We start from the raw sequence: 19,828 nt of genomic DNA, 5'->3' as shown, positions 1-19,828 counted from the left end.
ATTAGCATCTGAGACTACGTGTTTCAGGACGTAGTTTAAAATTGATGTAAATACTTTCTATTATTGTTTTACTACTTTAGCAGCTTCTTTAGCATTTCATTTTGTATTTTTAGAATTAAAAACTTTTTCAAAATTAATGTTTTTTAGCTAGTAGAGCATTTTATTTTAGCATCAGCTGTTTAAGAATGTTCTTCTGGTTTGTTATTTGGTGCATGTATGATTTACTTTAACATGTTTTTTTTCCCTGCACTGGGGTGCAGATGGTGCTGCAAAGGGTTTCCGGTTGACAGGTTGCAGGTTTGATCCCAACACATAAACATAATCAGATTGGGTCAGAAGGACACATAGCAGTCAAATATAAACAAGCATCCTTTGGCTTCCTTCGGTGCAGAGAATTAAGACAAAAAGTTTCAACGATACTTCTGGTACTGAATTTCTTCACTTACTAATGTCATCCAGATCCAGGTCGTCATACAGGAACTCATTCTCCTCAAAGTCTGGATCCTGCGATGAGTCTATGTAGTACTCAACATCATCCTTTTGGAGCACACAAGGAAAAATAAAAAGCTTTTTTTGCCGTACAATTGAGGAAATGTTTGAGTGTGTTTGCGAAACTGATTTTTTCCCTTCCAAACTCAGAAAAACTCAGACAAGCGAACCAACCTTGATCTTCCGGATGGCATCCACCTGGACCGAGTCGTTGTCCAGCATCCTCAGTATCGTCTCCAGCATACGGATGTGGTACCGATGCTTCTCGATGAACTTCTTCAGCTCTTCGATCCGGTCCTGCTTCTGTGCATCAATCAGGCAGCAAAGAGGAAGGAAGTTTCCCCCGTTAGTCAGAGCCAGACTCAAACATGGGATCTCTTTTGGATCGTATTTCCCTGCAGCATCGGCGTGCTCCCGGATCAGCGACGCACGCCAATGCAAATCCTCGTGAATAATTTAGCCCCAACAACCAGGAACAAAACAGTGTTTAGACTAAAAAAGTGTTTACAAAATGAGCAAAAAGGGGGTGTTTAAAGTTTTAAGCGTACAGTATGCATAAGTGAGGAGGCGCATGAGTGACACGAGGCCACAGGAGCATTAGCTGCTGTTGAGTGTGCACTTGATGGCTTAATGCATCCTATAGTGCAGGAAAAGCCACTTTTGATGTCAATATTTAATACTTCCAAGGCCTCATCGTTAGTCCACACAAATCTGAAGCTCACAGGAGCTTAAGTTAATTTAGATATTTAGCTTTAGGAAAAAATAGATTTATCCTCTCTTTATTTATAATCATAGACTCCAAAACACCCAAATAATGAGATCTATATAGGACTGACTTTTGACATCACATTCTCCATGATTTTCCTTTGAAGCTGTTTTTAGTTGTTTGTTCAAAGGAAAAAGTTTATTTTACATTTGTTTAGTGTAAGAATTTAAAAGTTATTAATCAAATTTCAAACTTAGTTTAGTTTAAACCAATACAATCATTTTTCAAAGTCAGAAAAAATAAGTTTTAGAATTAAACTTTAAAAAACAATTTGATTTTCTAGTTGAATTTAAATGAATCATTTCAATGTTAACTTGTACCTTGAAGTAGTATTTTAGCAGTAATACTTAATAATAATAATAATAATAATAATAATAATAATAATAATAATGGATTGGATTTATCTGCGCTTTTCAAGTCACTCAAAGCGCTTACAGTGTGTCCATTATTCATTCATTCCTCATTCATACTTGGTGACGGTAAGCTACTGTTGTAGCCACAGCTGCCCTGACAACCCTAGTTAGGTTTGTAGCGATGCAGGAGGTCCAAACTAAAATAATCTAAACATCAACTGTATCTGTTTGTTGGAGATCTGGAGATATCTCGTGCTTGAATGTGGGTAACAGTGGAGTCAGGAGAGAAACGGAGACAAAAAAAAACATCCAGTTAGGTGGTGCTGTAGCTTCCTGTTCATGACATACAAGGACAGAAAAACCGCAGATCTCCAAACAGTAAGACAAACGGAAAAAGTACAGGTTTTCCTGTAAATGAGCTATCCTGACAGACTTCTGGTAGAAAGTTAAAGACAAGAGAAAAGAGGCCACCATCTGACCCCTCCCATGCAGAGCAGCGAGGGCGATAAAGAGACGGAGGCAGACCGACCTCCTTGTCTCCTTTCTTTTTCCTTGTCTGGACCGACAGCGACTCCACTTCGCTTTCAAACATGTCCACTTGCATGTTCAGCGTGTCTATCGTGTTCTGAGGACAGACAGGAAAAGAAGGTTAGCATCTAAAAAAAAAATGGCAAGACTTGCTGCTGCTAGTGAACATGACCTTACATGACCTTAAGGATCTCAAGGTGCTAATTACCAAATTTTCAGGGCTACAGAGCGCACCTGAGTATAAGCCGCACCCCCCTAATTTATAAAGGATAAGCCATTTTAGACATACACAAGCCGCACCTGTCTACAAGCCGCATGTTGTAACGACTCAATAAGTAAGTCACTGATTATTCTGCCCCAAGCACTGTGCGACTACCAACAGCCTCAGAGAGGGTGAAGTACACAGCATTTTAGCCTACTTATTTGAACACACTCACTAACAGCATAGATTTCACTTCTGCTCACAGCCCCCTCAGTCATGGTGAAGAACTTTACACCCACCATTCCCCACTTCCCATCAGTCTTAGGCGTTTAAGGCGGGGCTAACCCCCAGGTCGTCACACTGTGTTGTAGATTGAGGATGTACTGTACATGTGCTTAAACCGCGCGCGTGTCTAAGAAGGAGCAGGGAGCTGCAGCGGAAGCAGGGGAGAGCTCGAGTGCAGTGCAAGAGGGAGTGAGAGCAAGAGTGTTGGGGGTGTGTGTTTATGTTTGATATACAAAGTGAAAGAGAACTCTAATAAAAGAAGGTTGCCCCCAGAAGAAGATGAATGATTCTTTATTAACCCACTCTGGGGGTCTGAACGGGGAAATGAACAACCGAAGGAAGATCCGCCTTTGGCGAAGAGGAAAGAAAGAAAAAAGTAATTGCAGGACAGGTTCAACACATGACATATTTACAAAGAAAGACGGTACACAGAAAGAGTTTTCAAAGTTGTAATAATATACTTGAGCTTTTCTTTTCAAGCAGTGCCTGTAACACGGCAGCAATATGGTAGAAACAGTACTAACAGGGCTGGTTAAAAAAACATACTGGTTAAAGTCACTGAGAGCAGCAGTGACTATAAGTGCCTCTGCGGCAGAAGTTTCCTTCCACTACAGTGACACCTTAACACATCGCTAACAGGGCTGGTTTAAAAAACATGAATGTAAAAGTCACTGAGAGCTTTCTTCATCTTCCTCCTGTGCACTGAAACCATGGAAGTCTTCCTCCTCAGTGTGGATTGGAATAGCGTCAGATATTCTTTGCCACACACTCTCTTAGTGTCTCTTTCGTTGTAGCTGTCAGTGTCACTCTGAGGTAAATTCTCTCCTGAGCTTGCGCTGTCCTCTCCGTCACGCACCAGACCGGCTTTTCCAAACCCGTTGATGGTGGATTTTATTCACTTTTAACTTGAAAGCTGCGTCATATTGTAGTGGCGGTCACGTGCACGTTGGGTCTAATGGCACCAAAGGATTGTGGGATGCAGCCAAAGTAGGGCTGAGCATGGATGTTTCTAAGAGCAGAAGTGACCTGCATGTTGTTCGGCTGCTTGTGGGTGTGTCAAATAAATTGACTCGTTGCCGGAATAGGGATTATACATTCAGTTACTTCTCTGAGACTGTTTGAGACAGCAACACGTAGATCATATTCCCCATGTCCCACACTTACCTTATCTACTGGAGCGCCCCTAGCGGCCGTCAAAAAAATGCACAAATTAGTCCCATCATTGAATAAAGCCGCAGGGTCGAAAGCTTGCGACAAAAGTAGCGCCTTATAGTCCAGGAAATACGGTATAGGTAATCGGACTGAATTTTTACATAAACATCATAAACAAAGTTTCTACTTGTTTTTGTTGTTTTAACATGTTCTTGTAGAATCTTTCTGATGATTGAGGACACCTTAAGAAGAACAACCTCAAGCTACATGTCCATGTGATTTTTTTTTCAATCAAATTGCTGTGAATCCGGAGCAAATGAGAAAATGCTGTTTAAAAAAAAAGCTTTTTTTGGAGCCAAAACCTCTCAACTCTGAGCTCTTAGCAATGGAGAGGGGAGGGGGGGGGGGGGGGGGGGGGCTTTTACAATAGATTAAAAGATCTTTGGAGAAGAAAGGACTAAATAAAACGTTATGTTCGTTTTTTTTCATTTTATTAGAATCATGAAAAAAACTTATCATTCAAGAATAAAAACCTTTAGATTTCTTTTTTAAAACTGTCCTTTTACTTTTAAATCGAATTGTATAAAAAAATGTTTTGACATGTTGAGTCAAATGAAACATAACGAACTCCCTGCAGGAATCTTTTGGTTCCATCTTCATCTTGTTTGGAAATAAAAAGCTGCTGCTGCTGCCGTTTAGGAAAGAGCCCGTTTGTTTGTCTTCGAGGCAGCAAGGTATTCAGTAATATTTATGCCACCACGTAGCACGCACAACGTTCTAAGTTTCAAATGAAAATATTAAATATTTGCTTTAATTTATTTTTTCAAAAACATTTTTTTTCTTTTTTTTTTCTTCCATTTTATATTTTTGCTTTCAAAATGTTTGTGTTTTTTCCCTTTTTTTTTCTTTAAAACTTTTTTATTTGCGTTCAAAAAATATTTTTGCGTTTGCAAAACAAACGTTTTCTCATGCGTTGTGTCTCATCTCGCTTTTTTCCCCATTTTTGTTTTTGCTCACATAGGTTTCAGTGTAGCGTGTCTTATCAGGTGAAACTGATTTTGATAGTATCTTGTCTGGGCTTGTTCCTCTGTTCTATCAGATGTTTCAGTGTTTTCGGTTTCTGTCTGACTGCTGCCTTAACAGAGCCTGGATCGGCTGAAGATGCAGCTCCAACAGTTCAGCGACAAGTACAATGTGTGGCTTTAAAAATAAGGTTGATTTTAGTGGGAACAAAAAAAAAACATTGACACGCACCGTCAGCCACGTGCCGACCTCCTCCTTCTCCTTCTGGGCTGGATCAACCTTCTGGGCGAGGCCGAGCCCTTCTTTCGAGTACGCCTTCGTCTTCGTTTCTCGTTCTACGATTTTGAACCGCTCCATTTGCTGCAAGACAAATACAAACAAGACCGGGACCTTAAGAAACGAATGATTTATGTCAGCAATCAATAACTTTTTATGAGCTTAACCCACATGAAAGGAGTCACTGTAAGCTACAGTGTTTGAAAAGTGAGGCAGTGTCTTGAACTTACTAAAACTCCCGACCACACGCTCATGTGATGCTTGGCAGAGCTTTCTTTTTTAAATCCTGTTTGATCTGTGTTTTGTTTGTGTTCACAGGTCACTCACATGTAACCCCACCTCTGCCAAAGGCATGTGTGAGGCATCAACAAGCCTTAACACCTCTATTTGCGATTATAAGCATCTCCTGGGCGCAGCTTTTTAATTTCAGTCAGTAATTATGGATGCATGAAGTGGAGCGGGGGTGCACTTCTGCAGAAGCACAGTGAGATGTGTCAGCTCAGCATGAACACATACCAGTAATGACTTTTTTGGCCACTAGGGGGCTCCTCAGACCCCAGAAAATCCTGTGAAGTTGAGCATTAAAGTCAAGTAGTTTTTGTACTAAATGATGAAACACTTGGAAAGTATTGTGTCAAATTCACCATAATCTACTGAAATCAGAGAATAAACTGTAAAAAGCTGCAACTTTTAAGAAAAGGGAGGCAGAAACTTCTCTTTTGATGCCCTCTTTAAGTATAATGATTTTGCAAAAGTTATGTAAACTGGAAACCTGGTTTCCATTTGCAGTGAGAGGATATTTATATTTACTTTCAGATACTTTACTTGTTTCTGTCAAAGACAAGTTTGTCATAAAAATGTGGTCAAAGCAAATTTTCCAGACAAAAATGTTCTCAGAAAAATCTGGTTTCCTCCAGGAGAAAAGACTTTTCCTTCCTCTTTGTGTCTGGTCTGAAATCATGGGTAACTGGAGCCGGATCCGTCCTCCAGTTAACCCCTGAGGGGCTTGTTAGACAAGCAGGAAGGTAATTGAATGTAAAACAGCTCAGATTTACAAAGAAATGGACGGAAAGTATTTATGAACTTTTTTTCTTTATTTTATATTCAAGATCAAATGACAATCAAACATACAGGGGCAGCGGCCTTTTGATTGACACACAACTGTTGAATCATGAGCTCTAAATTGAGCATCTTAAAACAAACCCTGGAGTATTATTACTTCCAAATTTTCCTTTTTTTTATTTTTGGAAGCATGAGATCAGTGATGTATGTGGTCAAGACAGGAACGAGCAGAGAACTGAACTGACCAGGAACCGGATGGAACATGTGATCACAGAGTAAATGATAAATGGTGTATACTTATATAGCACTTTTCTACCTACAAGACCCAAAGCGCTTTACAGTCACACACGCATTCACACACTGGTGGCGGCTCCGCTGCCCAACACTGGCGCCAACCTTCCACCAGTGGCAAGATGGGGTTCAGTGTCTTGCCCAAGGACGCTTCGACACATGAACCTGTAATCTTACGATCATGGGTCGACCGCCCTACCGCTGCACCTCGGCCTCCAAACGGCTGCTCATCCATCTCTTGGTTTCTCTAAAACTCTAGTCTGATTATAGAAACCAGGTTTTTATGAACATTAAATTTAAGATTTTTGCTAAATTTTGTAATTTACCATTTTAAAAATATTAATATTCAACATCTATCATTTCAAAGAATGTAATTTATTTTGTAAAAACTTAGAACTGATCGGAAACACTGAATAAAATAAAAATCTTTATTTTTTATTGACACATTTATACCAGCCTGATTTAGCATAAAATACAATTTTTTACACCGATTACCAATTCAAATAACACGGAAAAAAGAAATTATTTTTATTAGTAACTAATAAAGTTAAAATAAATATTTTTGTAAAAATACAGAACTATAAAGAGGAAATTTCAGAATACGCCGTGATCTGGAGGAACTGGTCCGTGGCTCTACTTACCGTCTCGATGAGTTTGCGGTTCTCTACTAGCTGCCTTTTGTCTTTGATCTCGTTGGATGCCACCCACGTCTTGATCTGGTCTCGAAGACGCTGAGGGACCATCAGAAGAAGAGAGGATTTAGGTAGGAGGAGGGGGACACACAGACACATGAATGAGTCAGCAAAGCGCTCCACAGAAGCCGTTGTGAATGATGAGCGTGGCGTTTGAACGCGGCAGCAATGGCGTACAGAAGAAAATCACACAGAAACATCTTTTTTGGTTGTTGAACAGGATGACATTTTACACCTAAAAACACCTCAGCAAACATCCAAGCTCAGGTCCAGACCTGCAGTTTGGGTCTCATAACATCGTATTGACAGAAGGGTCACATTGGCCAAAAAAGAAAGAGAAAAACTGGTTGGAAAGGTGTTCCACGTCTTTATGCAAGCCACAGCTGATCTCTAGGAGAAAAGGGCTAATTTACAAGAGTAGTTTCAAAACAAAAAGGTTACCATGACAACAGAGTAAAACATAATTTGGCCTGAGGAGTGCACTGAGGTCAACACATTTCTATAAAGGTTCATAAATGAGAACAGCAATTTTTACTTTAACTGAACTACATTAATGTGTATGAATGAATGAATGACATTAATGTGTACATCAAAGCCGTTTTAGATTGACTGTATTAGTGACAGAGCTTTTGCACTTTAGCAAAATACTGACAGATGTGAAAAGGTCTATGTGACATGTCTGTTTTGTATTAGGGAAGTTTTTTGTATTTAAAAAATGTAGAAAAATAAAAAGAAACATGTTTTTCGTTTCACTTTTTTTGCGTTATTTTCCTATTTTTTGTTTTTTTAGGCTATTTTTTTTAATACTTACAAAAACAAAGAACGACAAACTAACCTCATCTGCTCATAAAAACTATAACATGCAATTAAAAGTTGAAAAGCCACAATGTGCCCGTGTCTGTTTTGTTCTTCCTAATGACTTTATTCACAAACATTACAGAGCAAAATGCTGAGAAAGTATTAAATAATGACCAAAAAAACTGGTTATAAGCTAAATTGAATAAAAAAAAATTAAATTAGCAGAAAAAAATTAACACAAAAAAATGAATTTAGCAACACTTTTTTTTAATAAATACAATACACTACCATACTTTATTGACAGAGTTACCCCAATAATTAAAGCCTCAGACTCCTAACTCACTGAATGAACTGTGAGAGTTTTTACAGAGCTGTGAGTTGATACCAAGCTAAACTTGTTTTTTTTTCCCCCATTTTATTATTTTTTAAAGCATCTCAAACCAGACTAAAGAGCCATGCAGCAAACATGAGCAGACAAAACTCTGGTGTTGGTTTTATAAACCAACATTTTAAAGAAAAGTCAAATAACCTTCCTGGAACGATGGAGTTTTAGGGCCACCAAAAAAACAAAAAAAGTACAATTATGAGATTTAAAGTCATACATTTACAATTTTATTCTCGTAAATTTACTACTTTAAATCTCGTAAATTTAGAAGAAAAACAAATGTTTGTAAAATGGCCCTAAAATGGTCGTATCCTGGCTTCATAACTCATAAAAAAGCTTTACTGACTCTTTAGACTGCTGTCTTCAAAGAGTTATAAAAGTTGTATTTTTCATTAGTGAGAGTTTGAAAAACAACTACATTCATACAATTCTGATCTGTTGAATGCGATTTTCTCACCTGTAGCTTTTTAATCTCTTTTTTGAGGTCAGCTTCATATTTTTCTTTCTGGTTGGCATTAGCAGCATTGTGAAGCTGAAAGAGAAGAATAGTCAGGAAACATCCGGATCAGCACCAGAACGCTTTGTGCTACTAAAAGAACGCACAACAAAGCAACAGCCACAATAAGAATAGTAAATTTGATTTAAAAGCGTCTTTCAAGGCTGTCAAGGTCACTTCACAATAAAAACAAATAAAACAAAAAAACTAAAAACAAAGAAATGTTATGGCTACAAATGCATTTGCCTCTTCATCATTTCTCAACATTTTTTGAAGTCCTTTCAAAAAAAAACTTGGAATTGGAATCTGTATACTACAAAATAAAAAATATCTTGTTCCCACAAATTAATATCTTGTTCCTACAAACTAATCTATCGTTCCCACGTAATAATTCATTTGTGCGAACAAAATAATTCTTCACGTCATAAGTCGTTCATAAACACGGATATGCTCTCCGTCCGGCCGCAAAAGCCGCTTTCAGCGGTAACTTCCGTGTTTCTGTGACCCACATTCTTTCAAGAAAGGGAAAGCAAAAACAATAATGATCAATTTATTATTGTCTTAATGAATATAAGAAAAATATTATAAGATTTAGGATGCCCAAGCTTGCTGCTTCGCCACACCGCAGCCATTCCCTGGACAAAGCACAGAGCTGTGTTGCTTCTCATTCCGGCATTCGGGCAGCTGGCTGGCCGGTAGACATTATGGGATATTGTAGATTAGGGTCGAATAAGAATAATAATATTCAGGACTTGTCTTTTATTAACATAATCGTTAGCAGTCGCTTTACATCCCTAGGTTAGTAGCTACATGCTATCTAGCCCATCATTAACCTGTTGTATTTGAATGCATCCCCGTTACAATTATTCACATCATAAGTCATTAATAAACATATTTAATAATATTTGGATTTACAGCAGATACTTTCACATTTCTGTCTGTGTGTGTCTCATTACATTGCATGGAAGACACGGATGATGTTTAGAGATCAGATTTATTTCTTTTAAAAAGCACAAAAGCATCGGTAATCACGTTTTCATGTCTGGGTTCATTCGCATCCTGGTACGCTCTCCGTCCATCCGGCTGCAAAAGCCGCTTTCCACCGCTACTTCCGTGTCTCTGTGAGCCACATTCGTTCAAGAGGGGAAAAATAAAAACAAGAATGATCAATTTATTATTGTCTGGATGGAAATAATAAGCATATATCATAGGATTTAGGAAGCCCAAGCTTACTGCTTCGCCTGCCGGACACATAACTCCTACGAGCTCCGGCCCGCCGTGGAGCTCTTTTGCTTGTCATGCCGGCATTCGGGCAGCTGGCTGGCCGGTAGACAGACAGCCAGCTGATATTGTAGTTTAGGGTCGAATAGGAATAATAATATTAAGATTTGTCTTTTATTAAAATACTCTTTAGCAGTTGCTTTACATCCGAAGGCTAGTAGGCTACATGCTACCTAGCCCATCATTTGTCCTGTTGAATTTGAAAGCATCACAGTTAAAAGGCCACAGTGATTGGTCGAGATGCATCATCCTTCTTCTTTTTATTTTTCCCCTCTTGAGCGAATATGGGTCACACAGATACGGAGTTAGCCGCAGAAAGCAGCTTTTCCGGCCGGATGGACGGAGACCGTGCCGGGATTTGAATGAACGCAGACATGGAGACATGATTACCGAAGCTTTTGTACTTTTTAAAATAAATAAATCTGATCTCTAAACATCATCCGTGTCTTCCATGCAATGTAATGAGACACACACAGACAGAAATGTGAAAGTATCTGCTGTTAATCCAAGTATCGCTAACATCTGTGTTTATGAATGACTAATCACGTGAATAATTATTTCGAGGGAACGAAAATTTTATTTTGTGGGAACCCAATATTATTTCGTGGTAACTAGATATTTTAATTTTTATCCATGTCAGGACACGGACTCCATAGTATACATTATGTTTGGACATAAAAACAATTCTGAAAATATGACAAATATCTTTTCTTCAGTCCAGGAAAGCTTTAAAGTGTTCAGAAAGGGCATTATCTAGAGTTTAAATATTTCTCTGCATTAAAATCTTCAGCATCATCTCTATTATTTTTAGCCTTCTTTCAATTTCTCTAGCTATTTGCACCAAGATCGCATCTATTTTGTAATGTTTTTATTTTTGAGGGAACAGCACCCTGTCTTAGTGTGCAGGAAGAGTGCAATTTAAATAAAGGTAGATTTGATTTGATCTATATTTCTATCAGACTGCTGATATTTTCCAGCATGTTTTTATTCAGATAATATTTTAATAGGAGCCATTTTTAGGATACTTTAAGCAAGAAGACTAGAGGACGGACAAAGTCACGACTTCAAGGAGAACTTGTGCAAAATTACAACATTTTATATGTTTGAGTCATTTTTTGACACATTTTTCTCCCTAATAAGTTTTAATTTTAAGTGTTTTTAAAATAAGAAATGGAAAAGTATGTTTTACCTTTTTTCATGCTTTTACAGAGATGTTTAATTTATCCTTAGCACATTTATTTTTTTATCTTTTTAAATGCAGTTACCTTCTGCCAGATGTCTTCAAACTGCTCCACTCCTTCAGCTACTTTTTTTAGACATCGATCTATTTCACCTGAAAGTAAAGAAGAAGAAGAAGAAAAGAATAGAAAGTTAAAAAAAAATTTCAGAAGGAAATCTTCAAGAAAAAGAAAAAAAGAAAAATCATTTTTGATGCAACTTTAAGGGACATTAACGGACTTTACTGATCATTTCTCTGAAAGCTGCTTCACTTTTGAGCATAGATGTCGTTTTGACACATCCAGGTGACAGAGAGAAACACACACGTGTGGTGAATTACTGAAACATGAAAACCATTTAAAAAGACAATAAAACAAAAAAAAATTGGAAGCATAGCGCCGTGAAGAGCAGCCACTCAGAGAGGCGGCAGGCGCACCGACAAAATCATGGCTCACTTCCCAGAGAATATGGATTACATAAAAGGACGTTAGGCCTGTGAGCAAGCATACACACACACACACACGCACACACACACTTACACAACAACAATAACAACAAACACATGAACACATACAAACTAGACCACAAACCTCAAACTGCACTCACATAGATGATGTTCAAAGGCTGACAGAGGAGGTTAAACGGATTATGAAGTGACAAAAGAGTTTGTCATAGATAACATAAAATATATTCCCCTTCATGATGTGATAACTATTTATTTGCCCTAAATGGAAAAAAGAAACGTGCAGAGTAGGTCCGTTTATGTAACTTCTTACATGGATGACTTCATGAATGGAACAAATGACATTCATTTTTATCCTGTTAGCGTCTGTTCGGACCTTTTTCATGCCTTCAAGTGATCTGGCTACGTTCACACTGCAGAGCTTAATGCTCAATTCCCATTTTTTGAACAAATTCGATTTTTTTGCAAGGCCGTTCACATTTCCAATTAAATGCGAATTTTTGTGATCTCCTGTGATACCATGAAATGACCCAGAAGTGACCCGCATGCGCAGAAGAGTACTCAACGGTGAACGACGTCACTGTTGTTTGCGGAAGTAGCTAACGTTAGCAATGGATGTCAACAACAGTGTTGTCAACAGTGGAGCTCTTTTTGCAGTACTAAATTCATTTTCACGAATGAGCCAGGACAAATTCAAACTTTTCCTTTTAAGAAGGCATTGGAGCCGGGATCGTCTGTAAACACTGTTGTGGAATGGGGATGTGAATGTGCTGGGGCCGCGCGTGTGTAAGAGAGAGGAGAGAGCGCTGCAGTGTTGTGTGTTACAGAGGAAGGAGAACGGTAATATAAGAAGGCTTCCCCCAGAATAAATGCTATGGACTCTTTATTAACCTGCTCTGGAGAATCTAAGGGTCCAAACGGGAAAGTGAACCCCGGAGGAGGATCCGCCTTCTGACCACGCTGGAATTTTTTTCAAAAACCGCCGGGTTGCGATAAGAGCCCTGGAGTTTGATCAAATTGGTGACCTCGCATCCCTTCCACTGACTGGTCTCAGCAGCATTGTCCGCCATGGTTGATGTTTATGTTCTCGTTCCCGCCTACTTCAACGCAGAATGATGACTTTTGTAGCGTATCCACGACGTACGGGTCGGATTCATGTGGCCTGGCCGGTCAGACGGCGGTCGCATTTCAAAAGATCTGATACGTTTCGGATTCAGGACCACATACCCAAGTGGCCTGGGTCGCATTTGAAAAGATCGGATCTGTGTCGTTCAGACTGTCATGACAAGATCAGATACAGGTCGCATAGGGGCATAGCGTGTCATTACTGTTCAGCAATATGCTGGTTCTGGTCACCGGTCCTCCAGTATCATCAGTTAATTTTGCATGTACCTTTCCGCGCTTTTATAATCCAGACATTATTTTATTTTGTGTTTTAAAGTGTATTTTTCTTTTTATTCTGTTTGGTCAAAACGTAAAAATGAAAACTTAAAAAAATTGTATTGTAAATTTTAGGGAAAATGAAGCAAAGTATTATATAAATATGCACCTGATCCACATCTGTCCAAAACAGGAGTCTCTGCTGGCCAAAACACAGTTCAGCTGTTTTCTTTTTGTTTCTTTTTACAATTTATAAGAACAATCATTTTCTCTTTATCAAATTTTGGGGTGCACTGATTTGAGGATAAAAATGGAACCCAGAAAGCAGTGAGTGCAGTCAATAAAAGAAGCTAAACTAAACCTAATGAAGAATATTTTTACAGAATGGTTTAACGAATTCAACTTCTTTCACTGAATTCTGCTCTCAGGGTGGAGGACAGATATTTGCCACGTGTGGAATTTGGAGAAGATCCATGAGGATGTTTAGCTCTTCCTCCTGGTGTTTACACAGCAGAGGAGCAGAAAGCAAACAAATCATTGGGAAGGAGTGGAGTCTTTTGCCTACAGGTTAATAACAGCAGCCGCCACATCTTCTTTCTGGATCTTCTGAAGAACATGACCGACCCTCATCATCAGTGTGATGAAGCTAAGAAGCCTCCTGGTCATTTTGTCAATACACAAAAAATGACCAACATTTTAGCAGAGTGGTTGCCATAACAACAACATCCATTCATGATGGTTTACTGCAGGGTAGGGTAATTATTTTGGCTCGCGGGCCACATAGGGTTCTAAAAATGGATAGAAGGGCCAGACCAGGAGCAGATCCCTGGAGTGAGACAGAAATAACAATCTGGATCAAAACACTTGGATTAAAATTATATTTTTAAAACAGAGCATTTTAGAGTTTTTAGGTTAAAACTCATTTTAGAGCCAATTTCAACAACGGATTGATGTACCTCATGTAAAACTTAGAGAAATGCTGCATTCATGAGGTGTTTGAATGATTGTAAGAATGAAAAGCAACAAATCTTCAAACACCACACGGATGCTAGAGCGGAGTCCCCAAACTTTTTCTGGTGAGGGCCACGACAAGCCTTTTTCTCTCAAATTTAAACTTCTTTTATCTTTCTTTTCTTGTAAAGCCCTATAATACAGTTTTATTAATTCATGATCTTTTAATAAAATAAATAACACTATAGCTGAAATAAAAAATGACCAAATAACTCTCTCTGTGTTTTTTAAAGACAAAAAGTCTGGAACAAATATAGTGATATATTAAAAAACAATAAATAGTGGATCCTCTCCCGTCTTCGTCTCGCTGACACTCTGAGCGCTGCAGCTCGTCACATGTCTCACAGTGTGCACTAAAACTGAGCAGCTGCGCTGTGTCCTTCACGACTGTTTCTCATTCAGTAATAATGACGAAAAAAAAGCTAATTTCTATGTCTTCTGCTGCAGCTACGCATATATCTGCGTTACCTTTTCACCAGTACAGAGTTCCCTTGTTTATTGCAGAAGTTGCGTCCTAAAAATAACCATGATCGGTGAAATCCACGGAGTTTGATTACAGACCTTTATGGCAGTAAAACTCCTCACTGCCTAAATACACTTTTCTCACACAAACGTGAACATTTTCACCCTTTTCTCTTGTTTAAAGTCTCAACCTTCCATAGAAATTAGGTCCAGGATCTTAAAATGAAAACAAAGATCTGATCGATCAAAGATTTCTGTAGATCTGAAAAGGAGGATATTGATTGACAGGGTCTCCAGCCAGTCAGGAAACAGAACACGGTACGCGGTTTAAAAAAAAAGCAGCATAATCGCTCTTAAATAATGAGCTAAACTGCAAAAGATGAACTGCGACGTAGAAAGGGAAGACTGTCTTCTGTTCTATTTGACAGAGATTTTTAGAGGGTTTCAGGTTGGAGCACAGACTGGAGAAGGGTGGAATAAAATGTCACGTTCTATGCGTGTCTTGATCATGTGGCCAGATAAAAAACCAAAAACATGGGTCTATGATATTGTTCAGTGGGCCAGACCAAACATGGAGGCGGGCCGGATCCAGCCCGCGGGCCTTAGTTCGCCCACCCCTGGTTTACTGCAAGGTTTACCAAAAGGTTTGAAATAAGAAGGAAAAATAACAAAGATATATGCAAAAATGTGTGAAATGTATACTTTTTTAGAATTTATTTCCTCTATTTTATTTTTTCATTTTTGTATTTGTTTTTGTGTGTTGTACTTTATTTCTTTGTAATTACAGGCATGAATGTCTGTTACTTCAACAAAACCTTATCCTAATGATGTGATGGGGATTCTGGGTTAAATAGGTCAAAGATTTCTACTTTTCTAAAGTTAAAGAATCCTGAACTGAAAACAAAACCGCAGAGTGAAAGGAGAGCTCCCAGCTCATTTAATTCAAACAGAAAAGGGACTAAAAACGGCAGAGCAATTTCCCTGCTTCAGAGCTGAAGGCGTTCGAGTGATTAGTGTAAGAACAGCCGTGACAGTCCAACAAACACATGTGGATGCGAGCGCGCTGTGAAAGGTCACAAGCAGCTGGAACACGGACGCTCTGACAGGAACGGACGCCAGAACAAACTCCATCCTGACCTCCTAAAGCCTCTACGTTACCCCACTTCGGCGAGACGCTTATTATTTTTAGATCAAAGTCTGCCTCCTCTGCAATAATACATTAAAATTTGACGGTGGCGGCGTGTGCTCCGGTCGTCTTCGCAGAGATAAATGAGGGTTTTTTGTTTTTCGTACTACCAACGACAGAAGCCGCGGGAACGCCGCTGTCGGTTGGCAGCCTCTGGTAACAATCGTTAGCCGGAGACGCCATCAAAGCACCGAAGTGTGGCACTGAAAGGAGCTCCAGATCCACGCGGAGCAGCACCGCAGGATCCCATCTGATTTCCACATCAACAACGTCCACACATTTAGAAAGGAAATATAAATGAGGGATTCCTTTATAATCACAGAGAATTCATGGTCTAAGCAGATAAACTTTGAAGTAAATGACTTCCTGGCTTCATCTGTTTGTTATATTTATGCTAAAAGTGGAAAACACAAAGCTTTGCTCCATAAAAAAGCGATCCTTCCAGCAAATCCATCAAGCAGCAGGAACAGCTCCCAGTCTGTTGAGTAAACCTGTTTTTGGTTGGAACTGCTGGGTTACGAAATTCCAGGCCAACAATATGACAGTTTAGGTGTTGTGTGGTCAACTCCACTTCTGAGGAAAAGAGCGGTCTGCGTGTGGATTTCAAAACTGTCGGGGGTTAAAAAGAGCAGATCCCAAATCAAAACATCGCTGAACGCCATTCGGCAGACGTTACAAACTCCTGCTGGTGGTACGCCACTAAAACACGATCATTTGGAACAAACATGACGCAACAACGAGCCGGCGTTGCTTCATGACTCTGTCAGACATGCCTGCAGCAACAGCAGAACAAAAGGACCAGGAACTGCATCATTTATGTCATGAGAGCCAGAAAGCTGCTAAAACCAAAAGATAAGGTCAAAAAACTCCTGTCTGTCCAACTAATTTGTTGAAAATGTTAAGCTCCCTATTTATTTTATTTTTTCATTATTTGAATGACAAAAATACTTACATTTTTAAACAAACTTTCATCCAAATTCTAACAGCTAACTTCATTTTCTGTTTTTCTTTTCAGAAACTCCCTGAAATGAGCAAACTTCTTTAGCCTGGCCTTCCACATAAGTCACATATAAAAGCTTCAAAAACGTAGAGAAAACATAAACAAGATGCAATTTAAGCATTGTAGAGAGCACCATCAGAGTTCTACCTCCACCCTCCTGATGAAAGCTCACAATGTGCCCACAGGGGTGGATTATTCCTGCCCTTAATGTGCTTTTCAGAGAGACCCACCACAATAGCTTGGAACCACAAAGGTTTCCGAACCAGAGACCCCAAAGAAATCAAATGCTAAACTGCCTACAGGAGCCTCAGCATCTACATAAACCCAATTTGGACCAGAACAACTGGTCATTTCCTTAGTCTGCTTGTCAGAGGGCTTCATGGCTGCAGTCACACTGTTTGAATTTTATAAACCAAAATATTGAGACCAGAACATCAGTCAAATCCTAAACGCTCACTGACTGTATATGAGAACTGGACTGAGTGGCCCCGCCCCCCTCTTATTCCAAACAGGAAGTAGTAGTTCAAGAAGCCAAAATCCCATAGACTTCTATAGAGAAATACACAGCTGTTACTCAGTCATTCTATTGGACAGAGTCAACAATCTTGTTCTGCTACCTTTCTTTATCATGTTCCTGCTAATTCTGTTTTTATGGCATTTTTTTTATTTCTTTCAAGTTATTCAAATTATAAAACTGACCAATCAGATGCCTTAATAAAAGTATGTGGTCTTATGTCGAATGTTCGAAATGTTAAATAGACAGATCTCGTGTGGCTCGCTTTTCAGTGGTAGGGGTGTGGACTTCCGAAAAGCTCACACTTGGTTGGTGAGCGTGGTTGCCATAGAAATGCTGACTGCGAGTACCTGAAACGTCCATAATCGCGAAAAAAATGAGGACTGAATTGACTTCATTTGGTTGGAGCCAGAAGTAAGCCAATTTCTTTGAGTGACGTCACACTCACTCTCTCCAGTTGTAATATAGAGTCAATGGTAAAGCTAAAAGTTGGAACAGTCTCCCTGAGGTTGTGAGACAGGCCTCTACTGTGTTAACGTTCAAATCTAGACTCAAAACATTCCTGTTTAGCTGTGTATATAACTGAAGGGTCCTTATCTCCGCATCCAATCATGTTCTTTTCTCTTTACTGTCTTTTAAAGTACGGTAAATTTTATTACGATTATGTATGTTTTTAATCTTTGTACTGTTATGTATTGTGATTTGAATGCATTTTCCTGTTTTTTGAAGCACTTTGAATTACTTTGTGTACGAAGTGTGCTATACAAATAAACTTGCCTTGCCTTTGCCAATGGTGGACACCAGTCAGACTTAGGAGGAAGTTTTTACACAAACCTGAGTGCGCGAGGAGGCAGCAGCAACAAAATGCAAGGAATAAAACAAACTTTTCCTAATTTCAGGTTATTTTTTACAATCCTCACCTTGAAGTTTCCTTTTATCGGCCATGACTGATGACTAAGATGATGCCTTCATGCCTTCTTTCACTGCAAAGACAAAGAAAAAGGTGTTAAACACAGGACTGTTGTAGTTTTGTGTGCTCCATATTTCTGACACTAAGTGGAGCACATGTTTTAAGGAAAATATCTTTTAAAAGATCAGAAACTTTTCTGTTGGACAAACACAACATATTTGTCCAGATGTTTGAACAGAGTTTAGACCAATTTAGCAGCAAATCATTTGCATGTGTCTTTGGATTCTTCTCCCACTTCAGCTGCAGCTTCCTCCCAAAGCTGCAGATCAGCCAGAATGCTGGAGGAGTGAAAAACCTCACCGTGTTACAGGATGACACTCTGCAGCAAAGCCTCTGGGTTTTTGTCGTTCGTGTAGCTGTTAAACTGGAACACAAGATGCAACCAACACGAGCTGGGAACGACACACAAAGTGCACAGGTGCCGATCTGCGCACAACCACAGGTGCTGAAGTGGTTGAGTCAAACATTCACAGCAGGAGTGAGTGTCAGTCAGGTGTTTCTGCAGCATCATTTTACCCAGACCGCTGGTTTTGGTACAATGCTTGTTCATTAAATATGACTTTTCCTCTCACTCAGATCTTCATTTCATCTAATCCATAGATCAACTCTGCTTAGGCCGTGTCACACAGCCCCAAAGGACATTTAGCGTATAGTCCACGTTCGGCCCTTTGTGATACACGCATGATACATGTAATTCATAAGTGTTTCTTGCATTTGCATTTGGCATTCATCGATGTGTGCAGATGTCCGTTGAGGGTTTCGGCTGACGGGTCTTTCCATGAATTTGGTGTGGAACTGTTCAAAGTTTTTGGTACGTTGAGAATAATGCAGTTTATTTGTATTTTACATAGTTTGATACGAATATCACGTCGTAAATCTTACGCAATTGTGTGAGATGCAGATGCAAATTTGTGGCTTTCCACGACCGTTCCACGTATTTCTAAGAGGTTTTCACAGATGCACAACAGATGTATAACTTTTATATTGCGTATACGGCACACATATCAGGTCAAAATGATGTCATTGACGTATGAATCACTAATGAATTGTTATAATCATGCACGGTTCATGTTCTACGTTGATTTATGACCAATTTTCACCCATGCAAAATACACAAAAAGTACATGGTGGCTGTGTGACAAGGCCTTAAACCAGATATAAATATTTTTTTTGTTTTAGTTTGATACCTGAAATCCTAATATGGGACTCAATTGCTTTCTGACACCAGCCTCTAGTGTTATTTTGTGGAACTGCGACATTTTGTACATTTGAGTCTGTGTCAAATTTCAGAACTGAATATGATTGCAATACGATCTGTCTGTGGCCAAACAGATTCAGGTACAGTATGGTTTCTATTGAACTATTAATAGTCAAAGGATTTCAGCTAAAGACCCCTGCTAGGTAGTGAATAACATCTAACTGAAGATGTTTGGACGGCGACGTCCATGTCACGAAAAAACAAGGACTGAAAACTGAAAAAACAATTTCTATGAGTGACGTCACACTCACTCTCTCCAGTTGTAATATACAGTCAATAGTGGACAC

At 39.2% G+C, this 19,828-nt stretch overlaps 1 protein-coding gene across 1 annotated transcript in view; it reads right to left on the bottom strand.

Moving 5' to 3' along the window:
* LOC101168303 (CCR4-NOT transcription complex subunit 3) overlaps positions 1–19,828 on the bottom strand; it is a 34,934-nt gene that overhangs the window by 11,127 nt on the left and 3,979 nt on the right. Inside the window, exons 2-9 of the mRNA XM_004073885.4 lie at positions 18,234–18,296; positions 11,345–11,412; positions 8,760–8,834; positions 7,069–7,158; positions 5,030–5,158; positions 2,138–2,233; positions 664–792; positions 447–537 (exon numbers count right to left, since the gene is read on the bottom strand). Coding sequence (XP_004073933.1) covers positions 447–537; positions 664–792; positions 2,138–2,233; positions 5,030–5,158; positions 7,069–7,158; positions 8,760–8,834; positions 11,345–11,412; positions 18,234–18,258 — 703 coding nt within the window. The 5' untranslated portion in view covers positions 18,259–18,296. The remainder of the gene's footprint in view (positions 1–446; positions 538–663; positions 793–2,137; positions 2,234–5,029; positions 5,159–7,068; positions 7,159–8,759; positions 8,835–11,344; positions 11,413–18,233; positions 18,297–19,828) is intronic.

This window comes from Oryzias latipes, chromosome 11, assembly GCF_002234675.1.
Source record: "Oryzias latipes chromosome 11, ASM223467v1".
NCBI lineage: Eukaryota > Metazoa > Chordata > Actinopteri > Beloniformes > Adrianichthyidae > Oryzias > Oryzias latipes.
The sequence above is the reverse complement of the archived record's forward strand: the minus strand, read 5'-3'. Positions and strand labels throughout refer to the sequence as shown.